The following is a 21,200-nucleotide window of genomic DNA, read 5'->3' as shown; positions in this document are numbered from 1 at the left end:
AGTGTTGTGTTAAGTTTCAGGTGTTCAGCAGAGCGAGGGGGTTGTACATATACATACATCCACGTTTTGAAGATTCTTTTCTCATATAGGCTGTTACAGAGCATTGAGTAGAGTACCCTACGCTATACAGTAGGTTCTTATTAGTTATCTATTTTATATACAGGAGTGTGCATATACCAATACCAGTCTCCCATAAATTACTCATTTTTTAATTAAAATTTAAATAAGGGAATCTTTTTTTTTTTTGAAAAGCATATACACTGTACGGTTAAGAAAAAATCCCTTAACTTGCTGTTTAACAGTGATTGTGGATTACTTCTGATATTAAAAAAAAATTGGAAGGACATCTTTTTGTCAAAAGAAGATTATTTTATTGCAGATTATCCCTGTTTGTTTCTTTTTGTTTATTTTGTTTTTGGCCATGCCATGGAGCATGTGGGATCTTAGTTCCCCAACCAGGGATCGATCCTAGGTCCTCTGCTTTGGAAGCAAGGAGTCTTAACCACTGGACTGCCAGGGAAGTCCATATTTGTGAGGTTTTTTAAAACCAGTTTTGTTTTGTTTTTTTTTAATGGGCAAAATATACAAACATGCAGTTCATAGCAAAGAGGAAATACATATGGCCTGGGAATATATGGAAAGACGTCCATCCATAAACTCCTAAAGAAAGCAGTGCAGGGAGCACAGCGGGATACTGTATTTCACCTGTCACGTCAGCAAAGCTAGAATGTTTAATAACAGCATTGGCAGAAGTGGAGGACATCCCGCACTTCAAGGAGTCGGACGGAATTCTCTCTGTGGAAGCTAGAGGGGAGCGCGGAGGACTCCCGTCACCTCCCGTCACCTTCACACTTGGGGGACAGGAGCCTGGTGTGTAAAGGAACGCGACGCGGGTCACGCAGAGCGTTAGCTAGAATGCAGAGCTGACGGAATGGAGTTTGGAGCGGAGCCGCCTGGGTTCAACACTCGTCCTGCTGCTTGCTCAGTGTGGGCCCTGGGCACCTGACTTCACATCCCTGTGCCTCCGTTTCCTGATGTGTGTGGTTCGCAGGGTTGTGGTGGCAGTTAATGAGGTGTCCTGGTGCGGCGCTCACTAAATGGCAGCTCGTACTGTTTTCTGAGTTTGGAGTGCAAAATCATCACGTTTCTTCTTCACCATCAAAGATTAAGCGACCCTTGGTATAATTTCTCTGTGTTTTATAGTATTCTAATTTGATTCTTTATTGTTTGGAAGAAGCAGCAATTATAGAATATTAAATTAACCCGAGCACCTTATTTTGTAAAAGTACTATTACTTTCAGTAAAGAGTTTAATTTATCCTGTAAACTGGTAGATACCATACTCCAGAATGTGTGTATATGTAATTTCTGCTAACAGAGAACAACTGTTATGAAGCGCCTGTCGCGAGTCATGTGACTGTGTTTGGTTGCATGCTCCGTCGTTCCCGTTCATTTACCCTCGTTCTTCACTCATGGCCTCCCTAAGGGCCCTGCATTGGGTATTGGATTCTTACTTGCCCTGCTTCCCCATCAGATGTGCTCTGTGTCTGCTTATGTACTCAGTAGCTTGGCTTTATACATAAAAAGAGTAAGATTTTTTAATCTCCCAAGAGCCAGTCTTTGCTTCCTTGGGAGTGATAGCACTCTCTGGGAATGTATGGCTTAAGGTGAGGCAGTATTTTCCATAATATAATGTTTCTTCAAAATTTTCAAAGTAGCAGGAAAGAAATAGAAGAAAACATGTTATTCTTTTCTCTTTATTTTAACATCAGGTTAATGACCCTTTGAAGTTATGTTTTCTTAGTAATAAAGCAGGCTCTGGGGTGTGATAATTCTCAAAACAGCATCAGGTGAGAGACGAGCGGAGGAAGAGCAGGCATCCAACACAACACAGCCATTTGTGACTGTAGACTCACCTGGCACAAAACTGCAGCACACTTTGTTTAAAAAAATAATGGCAGGAGAATTTTGCCAGTTTAAATTTGAAACCCTTAACAATTAAAAAATACATATATATATATTTTTATAGAACAAAGGAGAATTCAGAAGATATTATCCCATCTCAGTTTTAACCCTAGTAGTGAAGATCAGTTTGTGCATCAGTTTTTAAATTATTGGATATTATAAGTTCTATTTTTGTCTCTTTTAAAATTTTTATCAAAATATAGTTGATTTACAATGCTATGGTAGTTTCAGATTTACAGTAAGGTGAATTAGCTGTATATATACACCTATATCCATTCTTTTTTTAGATTATTTTCCCATATAGGTCATTATTTTAGTCTCTCCTAAAAGAATAAAAGCTTTAATTTTTAATAAAAATAGATAATATATATAAAATACAAATAACATGAAATTTACCATCTTGACCATTTTTAAGTGTTAGAAACTTTTTGATAAATCAGTTTCAAGATTCTGAAATAGAATATAGAAAAAAAATTCATTTAAACAACTTTATGTTGATTATAAAACATTTTTTCAAGTGTACTAATTTTTGAGCTGTCCAGCCTGGTATTTTATACTTGTGCTCAATAAATATTTGAATAAGTGAAGAAATTATAAAATACTGTTTCTCTAGGATATCGGAGAAGGCAATGGCACCCCACTCCAGTACTCTTGCCTGGAAAATCCCATGGACGGACGAGCCTGATAGGCTGCAGTCCATGGGGTCGCTAAGAGTCAGACACGACTGAGCGAGTTCACTTGCACTTTTCACTTTCATGCATTGGAGAAGGAAACAGCAACCCACTCCAGTGTTCTTGCCTGGAGAATCCCAGGGACGGGGGAGCCTGGTGGGCCGCCGCCTATGGGGTCGCACTGAGTCGGACACGACTGAAACGACTTAGCAGCAGCACAGCAGGATGTCTTTTAGTAAGTTTGGGACTCTCATTTCTCTAGGTGGCCGTCAGACCCAGGAGCAAAGAACTCAGAGAAATGTAACAAGTGTACCTGGAGAAAAACGCACTGAAAATGGGGTAAGTAATAGTGAATTTTATTGAACAAGTTTGCTTTTTGTAGGTACTAATGAATTTTGGTTATAATTTAATTGTTAATATTTATTTCGACTGTGCTAAATCTCCATTTCCGTGTGCAGGCTCTCTCTAGCTGCAGTCGTCGGGGGCTGCTCTCATTCCGGTGTGGAGGCTTCTCATGGAGGTGGCTTTTCTCGTTGCAGAGCGTGGGCTCTGGGGCACGCGGGCGCCAGTAGTTGGGGCACATGGACTCTAGAACTGGGGCTCAAGAGTTGTGGCTCACGGGCTTAGCTGCTGCACGGCTTGTGGACTCTTCTTGGACCAGGGATGGAAACAGTGTCCCCTGCATTGCAAGGCAGATTCATAACCACTGGACCACCAGAGAAGCTGTATAATTTATTTTTAAAGAATTATTTTTTGAGTAGTACTAACCTAAAACAGTAAAACTACCAATTATTTACCAGCAAAACAAGTTTATTTGGGAACAGCAAAAAACTGTAATTCAGGACATGCAGCTATGGGCAGCCAAATGCAAGTCCTCTAAAACAAGAGGAAACACTTCTATAGAGGAGAAGGGGAGGTTGGGAGGGGCTGTTATCAAGAAAAAGTCTTTTGGAGGAAACTGGGAGTTTGAAGTTTGGTGACGTTTCCTTAGCTGCATTGTTGCCAGGCAAGGAGGAGGTGGTTCTTCCTTCTGCCGGTGGCCGTGAGTGGTGTTTCTTCCTCTGGGGACACACGGTACTCCTCTTCCTGTTAGGCTGGGATCTGCACTGGTGTCTAGAGCTGTGTGTGAGAGAGCGCCCCGCTGTGGCCCCTCAGCCCCATTGCCTTGGGTTTCCCTGTGTATTTTCACAGTGGAAGTTGTCATCTTTGTCGAGTATTTCACTCATTTCTATGAAGGTGTGACACAGCAGCCTGAGCGGTCTTGGTCTCATCATCCACACTGTGCCCATGCACTGGGTGGTCTCCAGCAGAGCAGTGCCCTCCAATGTCCTCTACGTGCTGCTGCCACGGCAGGTCCTGGAACCGCAGCCGCAGGCCTCCATCCCCCGGAGGCAGATGGGCTCGTCTCTGGACTGAGAGACAGGCGTGCAGACTCGCTTTGTGTGTTCAGTGTTGATGTCTTGATCCTCCGTCAGGTTTTAAAAGACAAGATGGCTGATGGGTTGAAGTCATCATAGGTGTCTCCAGGAGAGAGGACTTCCTTTGTCATCTGATGTAGAGTTGGAGAAAAGGCCTAACATCGGTTATAGGGGAAGAAGTTTGTCCAAGCAGATGGATTCCTTTTAAGAAATTTGTGTTGAAAGAGCAGAAATGAATGAATGACGATGAATGAGAGGAGAATGAAGAATGAGAGAAATTTTCATCATGGTCTTTTCTGGAAATTTTCATAGTAACTTTTCCAAATAGTTTTAAGGCTGAAGAATATTTCTTTTTCTGGCTCTGCCCTCACTGGATGTGTAGCTTCAGCAGGTTACTGCCTAGCACAGTGCTTGGCATGGTCACACATGGGTGAGAGACACAGGCCTGGAGTACAGAGGGCCCATCTTCAGACACTGGCTTCAGGACTTTCTAACTAGCTGAATTTGAGCAAGGCACTTTGCCCCTCTACTTTCCAGCTTCATGTTACTGGCTTTCAATTGTCTTTCTTTTATCAATTACCATTGTGACTTTAAATGATATATCTCTGTTTATTTGTACAGTCACCTTGAAACCATGTCTCTGGACCTCCCTTCTCGTAAGACGAGGCTCTCAGCACCCCTCCTCTTTCTCCATCTCCCTCCTCCCTTCCAGCTTCTTCAGCTGTGCTTCTGTGTTGTCAGTGCTGATAATATCTGTATGCTTTAATCTGAGCATAATTAAAGACTTTTATACTTTGTTTATACCAAAGTCTTTGACTGTGTGGCTCACAATAAACTGTGGAAAATTCTGAAAGAGATGGGCATACCAGACCACCTGACCTGCCTCTTGAGAGACCTGTACGCAGGTCAGGAAGCAACAGTTAGACCTGGACATGGAACAACAGACTGGTTCCAAATAGGAAAAGGAGTACGTCAAGGCTGTATATTGTCATCCTGCATATTTAACTTATACACAGAGTACATCATGAGAAACACTGGACTGGATGAAGCACAAGCTGAAATCAAGATTGCCGGGAGAAATATCAATAACCTCAGATATGCAGACGACACCGCCCTTATGGCAGAAAGTGAAGAACTAAAGAGCCTCTTGATGAAAGTGAAAGAGGAGAGTGAAAAAGTTGGCTTAAAGCTCAACATTCAGAAAACTAAGATCATAGCATCCGGTCCCATCACTTCATGGCAAATAGATGGGGAAACAGTGGAAACAGTGGCTGACTTTATTTTTCTGGGCTCCAAAATCACTGCAGATGGTGATTGCAGCCATGAAATTAAAAGACGCTTACTCCTTGGAAGGAAAGTTATGACCAAGCTAGATAGCATATTGAAAAGCAGAGACATTACTTTGCCAACAAAGGTCCGTCTAGTCAAGGCTATGGTTTTTCCAGTGATCATGTATGGATGTGAGAGTTGGACTGTGAAGAAAGCTGAGTGCCGAAGAATTGAGGCTTTTGAACTGTGGTGTTGGAGAAGACTCTTGAGAGTCCCTTGGAAACCAACCAGTCCATCCTAAAGGAGATCAGTCCTGGGTGTTCATTGGAAGGACTGATGTTGAAGCTGAAACTCCAGTACTTTGGCCACCTGATGTGAAGAGCTGACTCATTTGAAAAGACCCTGATGTTGGGAAAGATTGAGGGCAGGAGGAGAAGGGGATGACAGAGGATGAGATGGCTGGATGGCATCACTGACTCAATGGACGTGGGTTTGGGTGGACTCCGGGAGTTGGTGATGGACAGGGACGCCTGGTGTGCTGCAGTTCATGGGGTCTCAAAGAGTTGGACACGACTGAGCAACTGAACTGAGTACTTTTTTATACACTAGTTATAAAGTTGAAAAGCATTTAATGGTGTTTCAGATTTTTCAAATACTAACCACTGTAGGGCCACGTGGTGTACTGGATTGTTTTCTCCTTTTGAGTGCCACTCAGGGAGAACTGTTCCTCCTGTCAGGATTAAGGATTCTCCTTCCTTACCCTCCAGTTGCTAAAGATCATTCCACAAATCCTTTTCCTATTCCTGCCTTCTGACTTGCTGGTGCACTGAGTCTGAAACCTCTGTGGGGTTCTGGCAGGCATATGTGCTTCAGAAAGTCTGAAGGAATAAAGGCCCAGGCCCCACAGGCAGAACTTCTGATTCAGTAAGGCTGGGCCAGGCCTGGAAGACTCATATAATACTGTTGCCCTGCCAGGTTTGGGAACCTCCAGGATGCATGTACCACTGTCCAAAGCATTCAGAACTTAGCTGTCCAACAGAAGGTTGAAGATCCCTTTGTGTTCTAAGATTTCCTGTGGCCTGAACTTCAGGGGAAGAGAAATAAGTATATCAAATAGGCGGGGACTGTGTGTGTGTGTATATGATAAACAGAAGGGACTCAGGAGGAAAGGAGACCAGTAACAGTATGGTGAGTTTCGACGCAATGGGTCCTTGATCTTTCCAGGATGAGGTTGTTTGTTGTAAACATGGAGGTGATGTTTACATGTAAAGATCAACAAAACTGAAACCTGAAACCAAAATTAAAGCTGTGTTTGCAGCCTACATGCGAGCTTATAATTAGGAAGGTTGGGAGCTGGTGAGGAGGCGGGACTCTTGTGCTGGAAGCATGACAGCTAAGAGGTTACGGTGTTTATGGCACCACATCTGCCTTTTAAGCCTAATAATATGTTACCTTTGTGAAGCACTTTATTGTCTACAAAGCACTTTTATGTGCATTTTTTAAAGTTAATAAGTTGTTAAAAATAGCCTTCTCCAAAACTGTTTTTGCTGTGTACCCTGGACCTAGAATAACAGCACCTGAGCCTGCGTGCCCCATGCCTGCCAGCAGCTGCTGAGGCAACTGCTGTCCCCACAGTGCAGGTCACAAAGTCAGCTGTCTAAGAAACAAAGGCCCCGGCCCCACTGGCAGAACTTTTCATTCACTAAGTGTGAGGTGGGCCTGAAGACCCTCGTGTGACACTGTTGCTCTGCCCGTCTGGGAACGTCCAGGTTATGTGTACACAGTGCTGTAAGCATTCGGAGCTCACTTGTCCAATAGAATTTTGAAGATCTGGTTTGACTTTATGGTGTAAAGGCAAACTGATTTATCCTTAATGCATGTGCCTGTATCCGGGGGTCCCGGGACTATCCTTGGTGTCAGCAATTTGCTCGGAGGACTCACAGGACTCAGCACATGGCCGTCGTCATGGCTGTGGGGTCCCCCGGCCAGAGGACGCAGCACAGGAGCCACGAAGGAAGGGGCAGCGCGCGGGGGCGCGGCGTCTGGGGAAAGCTGCCCGGCTCCCGAGGGCCCTCCCGCGGAGCCACACGGGACGCGCGTCGTTCACACCAACGTTTGCTTGAAACTAGCGTCACGGTCACTTCTTACTCTGCAAAGTCGGCACCACTGGCGACTGAACACCAGCACGGCGCTCACTCGTGTGTTTTGGATGAGTCATGACACCACAGAGAGTTGTCTGGAAAATGGCGTCATTTTCTAGGAACTGTGGTAGTGAGGAGTCATTAACTGAACAGATACTGTGTGTGGTGATGAATCCTTTTGTTTTCACAGACAAATTTGCAGTCTTTGATAGTTTGGGGCACGTATTGGAAAAATACATTTAGCACATGTTGGCGGAATGTTTTCACAGTACAATAAATGGGAGATAAAGCTAAGTCTTTTTACTAATATTTGAAAGGCTAAATATGTATAAAAACATAATTAGAGGCTTAAGATGGAAGACAAGTGTATTGCATAATTGTCTACAATGGTTTGTGTTGAGAAACCTTATTATATGTTTTTAATAAATGAATTATTGCAGCACCAATTTCAAAATTATGTATAAAACAAATTACTTGAGGAGATGAAAACACATTTGACTAAAGCCATGTTGTCAACTGACTTGTGATCTAAAGCTTTTAACCATAATTATCAAGTGGGTTGTAGTTAATATCTAAAAAATCTAGTTCTGATAGCCTGTTTGTCAAGCATACTTTACTTTGTTGGCTTTCTTAGTTGTGATTCAACATAATTAGTACAAATGAGACATTAGCCAATAAGTCCCCCTTTACGTCTAACTTTTAGCAAATTAAGCTAGCTTATTTACTGAAAATCTGATTATAGTGCATTTGGGGTTGATAGCTTAATAACATTTTTATGCTTACCTTTTTCATTCTTATCAAGATAAAATACCATTATATGAGATTCTTTCTTCACCAAGAGGTTAACATTTTATTTTAAAAAGAGGATAGTTAAAATATAAACCCTGACAACGCCAAATGTCAGCGAGGATGAGGTGAAGCTGGAACTCTTGTATGTCGCTGGGAGAGTGTAGGATGATGTCAGTGAGGATGAGGTGAAGCTGGAACTCTTGTGTGTCACTGGGAGAGTGTAGGATGATGCGTCACGCTGGAGAGCAGTTTATCAGTTTGTGTGAGTGAAACGAGCACTTAACCACACAGCGCTCAGTCCCCAGCTTCACTTCTTGACATCAGTTACCCAAGAGAAGCCAGAACATTTGTCCACATAAATACTGGTGCATGAATGTTCAAGATGGCTTTATTCCTCATAGCTAAGGAGTGGAAACGACCTGAATGCTCATCAGCAATGAGTGGGAAAATAAAACTGCTTATACAAGTGAGTACTGCTTGACAGCAGAAAGGAACGGCATGGATGAATTTCTAAAACGTTGTGGTGAAGGAAAGAAGCCAAACTCAAGGAAGTGACCCTGTCTAGTGAACTTCTCGAGCACACAGGGCTTGGTGATCGTGGCGCAACCACCCGCATCCCCACGGGTGGGATAGAATTGACTGGGAAGCTCAGAGGGGAGCTTTCTGGGATGATGGTGGCATTGTGTTGACTGGGGTGGTGGTTAAACTGTGATGTGCAGTGGTCACCTAATGCAGCAGCATACTTCAGATGGTGTGCTTATGGTCTGTAAATTAGGCCTCAGTTAAAGTAAATGTGAAAAATTTCACTGTGTACTAGCCTGTCATTTCATTTTGTTAACTTACTGCCATTATGTATGTTTTTGAAGTTTTGTGTCAGAAATGGGTTAGAAAGAAAACAAACAAACAAAAAAACAAAAAGAAATGGGTTAGAATATATGCTTATCAATTTTTAAAAGTTGCTGATCTTAAATTTAGGAACATAAAAATTAGAAAATCATGGAATTTTTATTAACAGTGTTATGAAATTTTATATATATATATATTTAAACAGCACATTATAGTATCTACGTAGTTTCTAGGGGTCAGGAAGTCAGGGCTTGGCTGGGTGACTTGGATTCAGGGTCTCTTGCGACACTGTAATCAAGGTGTTGGCCAGGATCACAGTCATCCAGAGCTTGACTGGGCTGGAGGATCTGTTTTCAAGCCCATGAGATAATGTTTTTACGCGGAATTTCTGTAAAGTCAGGAGCAGTAATGTAAGGAGGGCTCGGCTTCTCATTTGGACTCGTAGCACTTTGGGGTGGGAGGCTTTAAGAGGCGCTTTGTGTTCTCAGACCTGCAGGTCTCGGGTGGACCAGGGCAGCCAGCTGTGGTCCTGCTTTTCTGAGCTGCTCGCAGGCTTTCCAAGATGGTGCCGGCCGCACAGTGCACCTTTCACAGGAGTGCACGATGACGCGCAAGTCCTCACCACTGCGCTGGGAGAATGCTCGTTTTATTTCACAGTGAGAATATCAGAATAGAGAACTGAGCTCAGGTTCCATTCCTCATGATTGAACTTGATGGATTCTTACCTCATTCAGCAGAAGAGAGGCTCGCTCATTGGAAACAGGGACCAACTGCATTTTACTTTTTTATTACTTACAGTGTCTGGGATTATATCTGGCATATCAAGGGTAAATGACTTACCATGATTTCAAACATGTATAGTGCTCAAACAAAAAAATAACTTCAGTTCTCCTGACCCCTCCACCCTGTCAAGGCTGGGGAGCTGAGTCCTTTCCATGGGCCTGCCGAGCTGTCCCGAGAGAACTTTCCCACTCATTTTACTGGTCGTGGAAGTGACTTGTCCGCTCTGTAACCTGGAGTTGATCTCATCAGATAACTACCATAATGAGGGACCTCCAAGTGCCCAAGGGAGCAGGATTTGATTTCTTCTTATTAGATACAATGAAAAGAAATAAGTGAGGAATTAGGTCATAGGTTTGTCTGAATAAATTGAGTTCATATGGAGAATTTAAAATTATTCCTCTGGGGTTTAGTTTACATGGAGAGAATACATGCTGTTAGGCCTGTCGTAAAAGGATCGAATTTGCATCAGAGGTTTTTGTTTTCTTTAAAAAAAAAAACCCTGAAAAGATGCTTGCTGCTAAATTTTCACATTGAACAAATTAGGGAATATGTACTAAAGTATAAAATGTTGCCTATCTGTTGACTTACAAGTTTATGGTGGCTTTTTTTATAACCCATTTAAAATAAAATTAAGTTACACAGGTGTGTTCACTTTGAAATAATTCACTGAGCTGAACACAGATTTATACAGTTTTATGTTTGTAATATCTATATCAATAAAATTTCTATTCAACTTCAGATTAAGAGCTTTGTGTTGGGCTAGCCCATGTGACATATAGATGTTTTGAAAGTGAAGTGGCTCAGTTGTGTCCAACTCGTTGCGACCTCATGGACTGTAGCCTACCACGCTCCTCTGTCCATGGGATATTCCAGGCAAGAGAACTGGAGTAGGTTGCCATTTCCTTCTCCAGAGGATCTTTCTGACCCAGGGATTGAACCTAGGTCTCCCACATTGTAGGCAGACGCTTTACCATCTGAGCCACCAGGGAAAATTTCTATTAAAGTACAATATATATTAGTATATACCTAAGATATAATATCTGAATTACTTATGTCAATAGAATATATCTTAGTTTTATAATTAGAGATACACATAACATAACACATACAAAGAGCTCTGTCTTGTTCACAAGTGTAAATACCAGAATACGCAACCGTTCAGTTTCTCCTCCGTCTTCTTTTCATTGTTATTTTAAGCCCTTGGTGGGGAGGGGAGACCAAAGAGCTACGTTTTGGGGGTTTTTCAAGTTGTAAAATTATGAAATTAATGTAAATTGAAAGATTTGTTACAGGAACTTCATTTTTCTCTAGTTGAAAATATGTTTCTGAAAGTTTCAAAAATACCTTTTGTTGAACTTCCCTGATTAAGAGTCCACCTGCCAGTGCAGGGGACATGGGTTCAGTCCCTGGTTCGGGAAGCTTCCACATGCCATGGGACAAACTAAACTCGCAAGCCGCAACTACGAAAGCCCACGCGCCGAGAGCCTGTGCTCTGCACCAAGAGAAGGCACTGCAGCGAGAACCCACGCGTTGTGATTAATGGTGGCCCCTGCTCGCCGGAACCAGAGAAAGCATGCGCAGGGGCAAAGACCGAGTGCAGCCAAAAATAAATAAGTAACTTAAAAATTCCTTGTGGTGGTGATTGCAAAAATCTCAGTAGATGGAAATTAGAACACTTTCTTAATATTAAAGCAGAAATTTGAGTGCATTGTGACAGGTGGGGCATTTTTGTAGAATGAACAAATCTCAAATGAAGTTTCTTTAACTTGACGGTTTACAGCACCTGGTTTAGAAAAGGAACTTGCTCCACATTGCTTTATCAGGACTTTAGATAAACAGAATGGGGGCTCCAGTTAATTAAATCCTGATTCCACTTTCTAACAGTCCAGAATGGGCTTACTACCATATGATTTGGGGAGGACAGAAGTCGGAGGAACAGGGCTTGGTACCCTTGTGAAAAGTTACAAGAGGCCCAGAGTACAGAGAAGCCCAGAGATGGACCGTGGAGCTCCAAGGAGGGGCTGTGCACCTGCGTGGCATGACCCACGGGCTGGAGAAGGCCGGAGGAAGACAGGCGTGGCTGGAATTGGAGCTCTGGCCCTCTGCCAGCTCTGTGTCCTTAGCCATATCCCTCTGCCTTTCCCCCGGGATTCCTCTGCAGTGTGGGCTTATTTGCCTGCACAGGTCTGTTGTGAAGATTGTGTGATGCAGTGCATGTCACACGTCCAGTCCAGAAGGGGGTGCTGTAGGAGATGGTCAGGAACAAACCTCTGCATCCTTCTCTGTCCATGCAACTGACCTGGGGCATATTATTTGAACTTCTCTCTGCTTTTTGAATGGAGCTGTAATGATCTCTGCCTGAGAGTGTCATTTTAAGGCTTAAATGAGTTCATAAGTGGAAAGTAATTACTTTAGAGCAAGGTTCATGACAGAAGAACTGTACTTCTTGACCAAGATAATCGCAGTGGTGTGTGATCACTCACCTAGAGCCAGACATCCTGGAATGTGTAGTCAAGTGGGCCTTAGAAAGCATCACTATGAGCAAAGCTAGTGGAAGTGATAGAATTCCAGTTGAGCTATTTCAAATCCTGGAAGATGATGCTGTGAAAGTGCTGCACTCAATATGCCAGCACATTTGGAAAACTCAGCAGTGGCCACAAGACTGGAAAAGATCAGTTTTCATTCCATTCTGAAAGAAAGGCAATGCCAAAGAATGCTCAAACTACCACACAGTTGCACTCATCTCACACGCTAGTAAAGTAATGCTCAAAATTCTCCAGGCTTCAGCAATACGTGAACCGTGAACTTCCAGATGTTCAAGCTGGTTTTAGAAAAGGCAGAGGAACCAGAGATCAAATTGCCAACATCCGCTGGATCATCGAAAAAGCAGGAGAGTTCCAGAAAAGCATCTATTTCTGCTTTTATTGACTATGCCAAAGCCTTTGACTGTGTGGATCACAATAAACTGTGGAAAATTCTGAAAGAGATGGGAATACCAGACCACCTGACCTGCCTTTTGAGAAATCTGTATGCAGGTCAGGAAGCAACAGTTAGAACTGGACATGGAACAACAGACTGGTTCCAAATAGGGACAGGAGTGTGTCAAGGCTGTATATTATCACCCTGCTTATTTAACTTCTATGCAGAGTACATCATGAGAAACGCTGGACTGGAAGAAACACAAGCTGGAATCAAGATTGCTGGGAGAATATCAATAACCTCAGATATGCAGATGACACCACCCTTATGGCAGAAAGCGAAGAGGAACTAAAAAAAGCCTCGATGAAAGTGAAAGAGGAGAGTGAAAAAGTTGGCTTAAAGCTCAACATTCAGAAAACGAAGATCATGGCATCTGGTCCCATTACTTCATGGCAAATAGATGGGGAAACAGTGGAAAGGGTCAGACTTTATTTTTCTGGGCTCCAAAATCACTGCAGATGGTGATTGCAGCCATGAAATTAAAAGACGCTTACTCCTTGGAGGGAAAGTTATGACCAAGTTAGATAGCATATTCAAAAGCAGAGACATTACTTTGCCAACAAAGGTCCATCTAGTCAAGGCTGTGGTTTTTCCTGTGCTCATGTATGGATGTGAGAGTTGGACTGTGAAGAAAGCTGAGTGCCGAAGAATTGATGCTTTTGAAGTGTGGTGTTGGAGAAGACTCTTGAGAGTCCCTTGGACTGCAAGGAGATCCAACCAGTCCATTCTGAAGGAGATCAGCCCTGGGATTTCTTTGGAAGGAATGATGCTAAAGCTGAAACTCCAGTACTTTGGCCACCTCATGCGAAGAGTTGACTCATTGGAAAAGACTCTGATACTGGGAGGGATTGGGGGCAGGAGGAGAAGGGGATGAAAGAGGATGAGATGGCTGGATGGCATCACCGACTCGATGGACATGAGTTTGAGTGAACTCCGGGAGTTGATGATGGACAGGGAGGCCTGGTGTGCTGCGATTCATGGGGTCGCAAAGAGTCGGACATGACTGAGCGACTGAACTCAACTGAACTGAAGGTTCATGATGAGCACAAAAAAATGCATCCTGTCATTAACAGGATGGGGACATGCTTTCAGATTCCATCAGTTGCCACTCCTGCGGATGTGGATAATGCTCTGTCCATCGTGGGTCAGTCTTTGGTATAGGTCATACCGATGGTGTTTTTAATGAGATATTTATATTTCAGAATCTTTGATGCATTTCAGCTTCTCGAGACCAGGTGGCAGTGAAATGCCATTTGCCCTTAGGTGTCAGCTGCACGTTTATTTTTTAGTTTGTGTACTCTTAAACATTTGACATCCCCATTTACTCAAATAAATTTAATAGAAGCAGTCAACAATGAGCAGTTTCTTAGGAGAAAATAAACTAACTTATGTTCCTCTAACTTCTAGGGAACCTATTTAAAAATCTTGATGTGTATGCATTCTGACATTAGAGAAGAATGATGACGCAGACAAGCATCCATTCCAGTCTAAGCGTGTTTTGTTCTCTATAGGTTGGGAATCCACGTGTTGAACTTACCCTCTCAGAACTCCAAGATATGGCAGCTCGGCAGCAACAGCAGATTGAAAACCAGCAGCAGATGCTGGTCGCCAAGGTACGTTACTAAGCGGCAGTGGGGAACGGTCAGCAAGAGTGTTCTTCAGCGTTAGTTTAGATTCCATGGCTGATCCGTGTGAGTAGAACTGTGCTCCCACAGTGGTAAACAGTGTCCCTCTTCATGATCGCTTCTGTGATAAGAAGGGCATGCTGTGGCTTCTTGACATTGGGGAAGTATCGGGCAAGAGCATCTGACCCTTGACTTGCACACTCAGACCCCCAGGACAGGAAGCAGTTGAACTTAACCCAACTGTAGATAAAATTTGGAAAGAAAAGATGCTGTCCATCATCCCCTTCTTTCTCCTCTGGGTGTATTCTCAGCTGGCGTGGTTGGCATTAGTGTTCTAGAGGAAGCCAGTGATCCGCGATAAGACACTGGTCATGGGCCCTGAAGACAGCGGCTTCCCCGTACCCTGCCCTACAAGAACTGTGTTTGGGGCATGTTAGGCACTCACTGTATACACTGAGGACTCAATTTGTCACTGAAACTCTGTCACAGGATTTGAAACTTGCCCACCCATAATGAAGCCAAAGAAACCAAAATGGAAATGTTGGAGTTTGGAAAAGAGAAAGCTTTATTGCAGGGCCGGGCAAGGAGAACAGTTGGCTCATGCTCAAAAAATCCAAACTCATTGATGGTTCTCAGGAATGTATTTTTTTTAATAGGCAAAATTTGGGGTGAAGACTGCAGTGTGTAATTGTGTTCTGATAGGTTGGTGGTGAGATAACAGGCTGGTGTCCAGGAGTCTTGTGCTCAGCCTGGAGTTACCAGCCTCCACCCGGTGAGGCCTGAATTTCTGCAGGGGAGCTCAGGATAGGTTGTGCAGTGTGTCCCCGGGGGAGCAGGGAGGCAGGCGGAGGGGCCAGGACCCTGTTTCCCGACAGCTCCTGCTTTGTCTCTGCATCCCCTCGCTGCCCTGGTTAGTGACTGTGTGAGTCTGCCTTTTGGACTCAGGGAAGGTGTAGGAGTCTGAAGCCCTCTTCCTATAAACCAGAAATGGGGACACAGTAGGGCTTTTGTACCCGGGATGGCCCCACATTCATGGCTTGGTTTCACAACTGTTCTGAATAATGGTTTAGTCTTGGACTGAAACATCAGAACTATCTCCCATGCCTGCTGAGCATGATTCCTGACGTAATGATCTTAACTGTCCTGACACTACTACACAGAGAACACGCAGACATCACTGCCCAGGTTCTTACTGCTTTCTCTGTAGAGAGAGCTTAGTAACCAAATGTCCAGTTCAACTTATTTTCATTTATTGAATGACCATGTGACTCTGTCCATATTCATGTTAATAACAGTTTAAGTTGGACTTGTTTTTAAAAGTAGTCTTGCAAAGTTTATTGGATTTTTTAATAATACAAGGATAAAGAACAATTAAAAGCTATGTAAATTGGAAGATATATTCATTCCATTAATAATGTTTCTAAGATGAAATGGACATGGTATTATGTCATCATAAGCTTTTCTAATTCTGCTTTTCTTTTTCTCTCCAAATATTGATTCAGAGGTACTGCTATTGAAAGGAATCTTTGGTATTTTCAGCAGTGTAACTCAAGTTGATGCGGGTTATTCCATGTTTAAGCTCATATCCCCTTCCTTATTGCATGTCATGCCTGCAGTCACATGTAGACCTCTCCCTAGGTATATTCACGCACACGGGTAGGACCACAGTGGTGCTGTTACCCTGTAGGTGTGCCTTCACATGAGTGGGGTAAAAAAACTACTGAAGAGTGTTACATGTGCTTTTACTGTAGGGCTGTCCTGTTCTTGTTTGATGATAAAATGTTTGATTCCTTTTGAAGAAACTAGTCCTAAAGAAAACAAGCACTTCCTCCAGTGTCCCTGCCACTTAGCACATTAGAGGTTCATCTCCTTACTAATCACCTTCTCTCTTTTCAGTATAAAATCTGCTGGTCAGTGCTCATTTCCTTTAGGAGGTTAAGCAAGGGACCCATGGAAGCTGCTTTGTAGGCGCGGGAAACCTGGTACCAACAGCAGGAAGCTTGGGCTGCTGGGCTTCACACACAGGATGGCAGTGAGGGGGTGTCCAGCATTTCTCTAATATTCATGAAGACAGGAGATCCTGTGGGTTCCGCTTAAACTGTTTTTAGTGTTCAGAAGTGACTGTGCATTTCAATTTTCAAAGCTAGCTATTCTCCTCTCTCGATAGGAACAGCGTTTACATTTTCTAAAGCAACAGGAGCGCCGTCAGCAGCAGTCTATTTCTGAAAATGAAAAGCTTCAGAAATTGAAAGAACGAGTTGAAGCCCAGGAAAATAAGCTGAAGAAGATCCGTGCCATGAGAGGACAAGTAGACTACAGCAAAATCATGAATGGCAATCTGTGTACGTGCCGCGGCCCAGGGCGCCCACGCTCCCTAGGCGTAGACCAAGTGAGACAGGCTGGCTTCCAGGCACCTCAGTCATAAGCTGATGCCAGAGCTCGCTGTAGGGAAGCGCTGGAGCTTTGCTCTGCCATCTGCAGCTGCCAGGATGCGTGGTGAGACTAGGAGGTCTTAGAAGACCTTCTGCAGCCTTAGCAGGGTATTAGGGAGACCCTCCTGTTACCTCGCTTGTAGCCACCCATTGGATTAAGACTCGGGTCCTCTTAAGACTCAGCTCATGAGGGAGGTTCTGTTTTAACCGAGCAGCCTCAGTTCTATCTGTGTGTTGAGCTGAAGCATGCAGATGCTCAGTGTGTGTGTGTGTGGATCGTCACTTTACTGTTCAGTTAGTGCCCGCTTCGGTGGTAGTAGTGTTAGTCGCTCAGTCGTGTCGGACTCTTTGCGACTCCATGGGATTCTCCAGGCGAGAATACTGGAGGGGGTAGCAATTCCCTTCTCCAGGGGATCTTCCCAACCCAGGAACTCAACCTCAGTCTCCTTCATTATAGGCAAATTCTTTACTATCTGAGCTACCAGGGAAGCCCAGTACCTGCTTTATGTTACAGTAATAAGCAAGATAGATTTGGGTGGTCCTGCCCTCACAGAGTGGTATCTTTGGTGCATTGAGCTTCCTAAGTGGCTTGACCAAGGTAGCTTTGGGACAGTTGCCCTAATTTAAAAACATTCAGGCACTTCCCTGGTGGTCCAGTGGCTGAGACCTGCCTCCCAATGCAGGCAGCCTGGGTTCAAGCCGTAGTCAGGGAACTGGATCCAGTTAAGACCCAGCACAGCCAATGAAATAAGTAATTTCTTCAAAATTAAAACATTAAATAATTAGTGCAAATGACTGTCTTCTGAGTGGTCACGTGTTTGTTGAAATACGTTTTGGATTATGCACCTTATGGTTTTCTCCCCAAGGATAATGCCAGAGTTAAGTTAAAGGTATAGAAATGAAGAAGTGTCACCCCAAAAAAAGCAAAATACCATGAAAAAACAAGTCCACTAATTATGTTTTTTTATTTACTGATGGGAAATTACAGCTGCTGAAATAGAAAGATTCAGTGCCATGTTCCAGGAAAAGAAGCAGGAAGTACAGACTGCAATTTTAAGAGTTGATCAACTCAGTCAACAATTAGAAGATTTAAAGAAGGGAAAACTGAACGGGTTCCAGCCTTACAGTGGCAAGCTGACAGGACCGGCAGCAGTGGAGCTGAAAAGACTGTACCAGGAGCTCCAGGTGACTCCCCTGAGTTTGAGGAATGATTCTGTTAAAATGTCCTTCTTTTGGGCGTCCTTCCGATGCAGGCTGTAAACCTCAGAAATTGAAAATGAATAAATTCTACTTTAATAGTAGGCACCAAATGTATTCAGCGCAAAAGAATGTTTTGAACAGCTTTGAGCTATAGTTCATAGTTTATGATACACCTATTTACAGTTTACAAGTGAGTGGTTTCAGTATCTACACAGAGTCTGTATCCACCACCATAGTCGATTTTAGACTATCTTCACCACTTGCAAAAGAAACCCCACGCCTCTTCACCATCACCCCACAACTCCCTACCCCTCTAGCCCTAAGCAGCCGTGACTCTGCTTTCCGTCTCTATGGATTTGCCTGTTCTGGAAATTCCGTATGAATGGAGTCATGCAGTTGTAGTTCTCTGTGAGTGACTTCTCTCACTGAGCATGCTTTTAGTACAGAAATTTGATATGAATTTAATTGGCAATATAATGAACTGGTAAAGAACTAAGCTTCAGATGATACCTAAGGCCTTTGTGTAAGCTGTGTTTTGACAAGATTGATGCCTGTTGTTAAATCCTTGTGTTTGTCAGCTTGGGCTGCCTTAAAACTGCAGACAGGTCTGTCTTACAGTTCTGGAGGCTGGAAGTCCCAGATCAGAGTGCTGTAGACTCAGCTCACGGGGAGGGTCCCTTCCTGCTGCCTTCTTGCTGTGTCCTCACCCACTCTGCTTTCTCTCCCTCCTCTTACAACCCCACCATGAAGGCCCAGCCTCCTGACTGGTGCAGTCACACTGGGGACCAGGGTGGATCTAGGGAGGACACGGTCGTCAGCCGCCCTCAGGAGGCGTGCAGCAGGTGGCTTGTCACGCCAGAAGCAAGATTTGTGCTTCTATTAGCACTTGCTAGATAAAGGATTCTATCACTTGACGAAATGGGGATGTTTAATCACAGGGAATAAACTGGCTGATGGCTGCCATTAAGTTCTGTAATATAAACATTACAATATTAAAATGGCATGAAATAAAGTGTTATAAGAATTTATTACTTTTTATGCTTTTAAGCAATTGTTAAAAAGTGCAGTTTTTAAGAATTCTTTTGGTGAAATGTGATGAATGTATTATATTTATTTATATGCATTTCCAACTTTTTGACTGCAGTCAAACTTAAAAAGTACATGTTACCTCCTGTCTGGTACCAGTGTGTATGTGCTGGTCAGATCAGATCAGATCAGTCACTCAGTCGTGTCCAACTCTGCGACCCCATGAATCGCAGCACACCAGGCCTCCCTGTCCATCACCAACTCCCGGAGTTCACTCAGACTCACGTCCATCGAGTCAGTGATGCCATCCAGCCATCTCATCCTCTGTCGTCCCCTTCTCCTCCTGCCCCCAATCCCTCCCAGCATCAGAGTCTTTTCCAATGAGTCAACTTTTCACATGAGGTGGCCAAAGTACTGGAGTTTCAGCTTTAGCATCATTCCTTCCAAAGAAATCCCAGGGCTGATCTCCTTCAGAATGGACTGGTTGGATCTCCTTGCAGTCCATGGGACTCTCAAGAGCCTTCTCTAACACCACAGTTCAAAAGCATCAGTTCTTCGGCGCTCAGCCTTCTTCACAGTCCAACTCGCACATCCATACATGACCGCAGGAAAAACCATAGCCTTGAGTAGACGGACCTTTGTTGGCAAAGTAATGTCTCTGCTTTTGAATATGCTATCTAGGTTGGACATAACTTTCCTTCCAAGGAGTAAGCGTCTTTTAATTTCATGGCTGCAGTCACCATCTGTAGTGATTTTGGAGCCCGGAAAAATAAAGTCTGACACTGTTTCCACTGTTTCCCCATCTATTTCCCATGAAGTGATGGGACCAGATGCCATAATCTTCGTTTTCTGAATGTTGAGCTTTAAGCCAACTTTTTCACTCTCCACTTTCACTTTCATCAAGAGGCTTTTGAGTTCCTCTTATATGTACTGGTACCTGTGTGCATCTGAAAGAGTTGGACACGACAGTGCTCATTAGCCTCTGGTGCGCAGTGCACTGTGATGTTTTCTGTTCTCTATTTCATATTTTTAAAGTTCTGATTAACCCATTAAAATATCATAAAAGGGACTTCCTTGGTGGTCCAGTGGCTGAGACTCCAAGCTCCCAGTGCAGAGGGCCTGGGTTCAATCCCTGGTCAGGAAACTCGATCCCACATGCCACAATTAAGAGTTTGTGTGCAGCAATTTTTAAAAATGATATAAGAACATTCAGTTTGGTGTTCGGACTGTCCATGGGTCTCCTGTGTGGGGCAGAACCAGACGCCTCTCCCTAGGTCCCTTGGCGTGTCCAGGATGGGGTCACTGAAGTGGCCTCCCACCCCAGCTCCCTAGGGCCACAGGCTTGTTTCCCACTAGTCCTCTGTACACTCTGAAGACACATTTGCGGATATCTGCTCTCTTTTTGTTCCATAAGAATTCCGGCTTCATCCCTGCTGTACCTGTAAACTATTTCGCACCTGGGATAATGCCTGTATGTAAATGCACATAAGAACCAAATGTTGCTTTTTTTCTTCTTCCTTTTTTTAACCCCCCTAACAATGAGAATTTGACCTTTTAATGAATACAGATCATAAACATTGTATTTTCTGTTCTGCAGATTCGTAACCAGCTCAACCAGGAACAGAATTCAAAGCTGCAGCAGCAGAAGGAGCTCTTGAATAAACGCAACGTGGAGGTGGCCATGATGGACAAGCGGATCAGCGAGCTGCGCGAGCGTCTGTACGGGAAGAAAACTCAGGCATGTGCAAAAGAAAATATTTCTGTGAGATAAAACACTGCAAATGGTTCGTCCTCAGAGTGTACATCTTTGCTGTAAGGCCGCCCTGCTGCCCCCCACTGCCATAGCTGATAGAGCACGAACTGGCCGTAAACCATAAAAAATGTCAGTAGAAGTAAGTTCTTGTTCCCAAAGACAATTGTTCCTGGAGTGTGGGATCAACCAACCCGTCTGCACCCCAGACTGCTGTTGCTCACCATGCACCCTCCCCAGGTGGCTCCGTCTCCCTCCACTGCGGAGCTTTGGGCCCTGGAGTCACGGCTCAGGCTGTGCGCATAGA

The 21,200-nt window shown here is 43.8% G+C and overlaps 1 protein-coding gene across 8 annotated transcripts in view; it reads left to right on the top strand.

The window, feature by feature from the left end:
• The window catches only part of PPP1R13B (protein phosphatase 1 regulatory subunit 13B), a 76,612-nt gene that overhangs the window by 42,058 nt on the left and 13,354 nt on the right, over positions 1–21,200 (top strand). For all 8 annotated transcript variants that reach the window (XM_055556731.1, XM_055556726.1, XM_055556724.1 and 5 more), the window contains exons 4-8: positions 2,898–2,974; positions 14,372–14,473; positions 16,653–16,827; positions 17,906–18,102; positions 20,741–20,881. In XM_055556731.1, the coding sequence (XP_055412706.1) occupies positions 2,898–2,974; positions 14,372–14,473; positions 16,653–16,827; positions 17,906–18,102; positions 20,741–20,881 (692 nt within the window). The remainder of the gene's footprint in view (positions 1–2,897; positions 2,975–14,371; positions 14,474–16,652; positions 16,828–17,905; positions 18,103–20,740; positions 20,882–21,200) is intronic.

This window comes from Bubalus kerabau, chromosome 19 (genome assembly GCF_029407905.1).
Source record: "Bubalus kerabau isolate K-KA32 ecotype Philippines breed swamp buffalo chromosome 19, PCC_UOA_SB_1v2, whole genome shotgun sequence".
In the NCBI taxonomy this organism is placed as follows: Eukaryota; Metazoa; Chordata; class Mammalia; order Artiodactyla; family Bovidae; genus Bubalus; species Bubalus kerabau.
The sequence above is the reverse complement of the archived record's forward strand: the minus strand, read 5'-3'. Positions and strand labels throughout refer to the sequence as shown.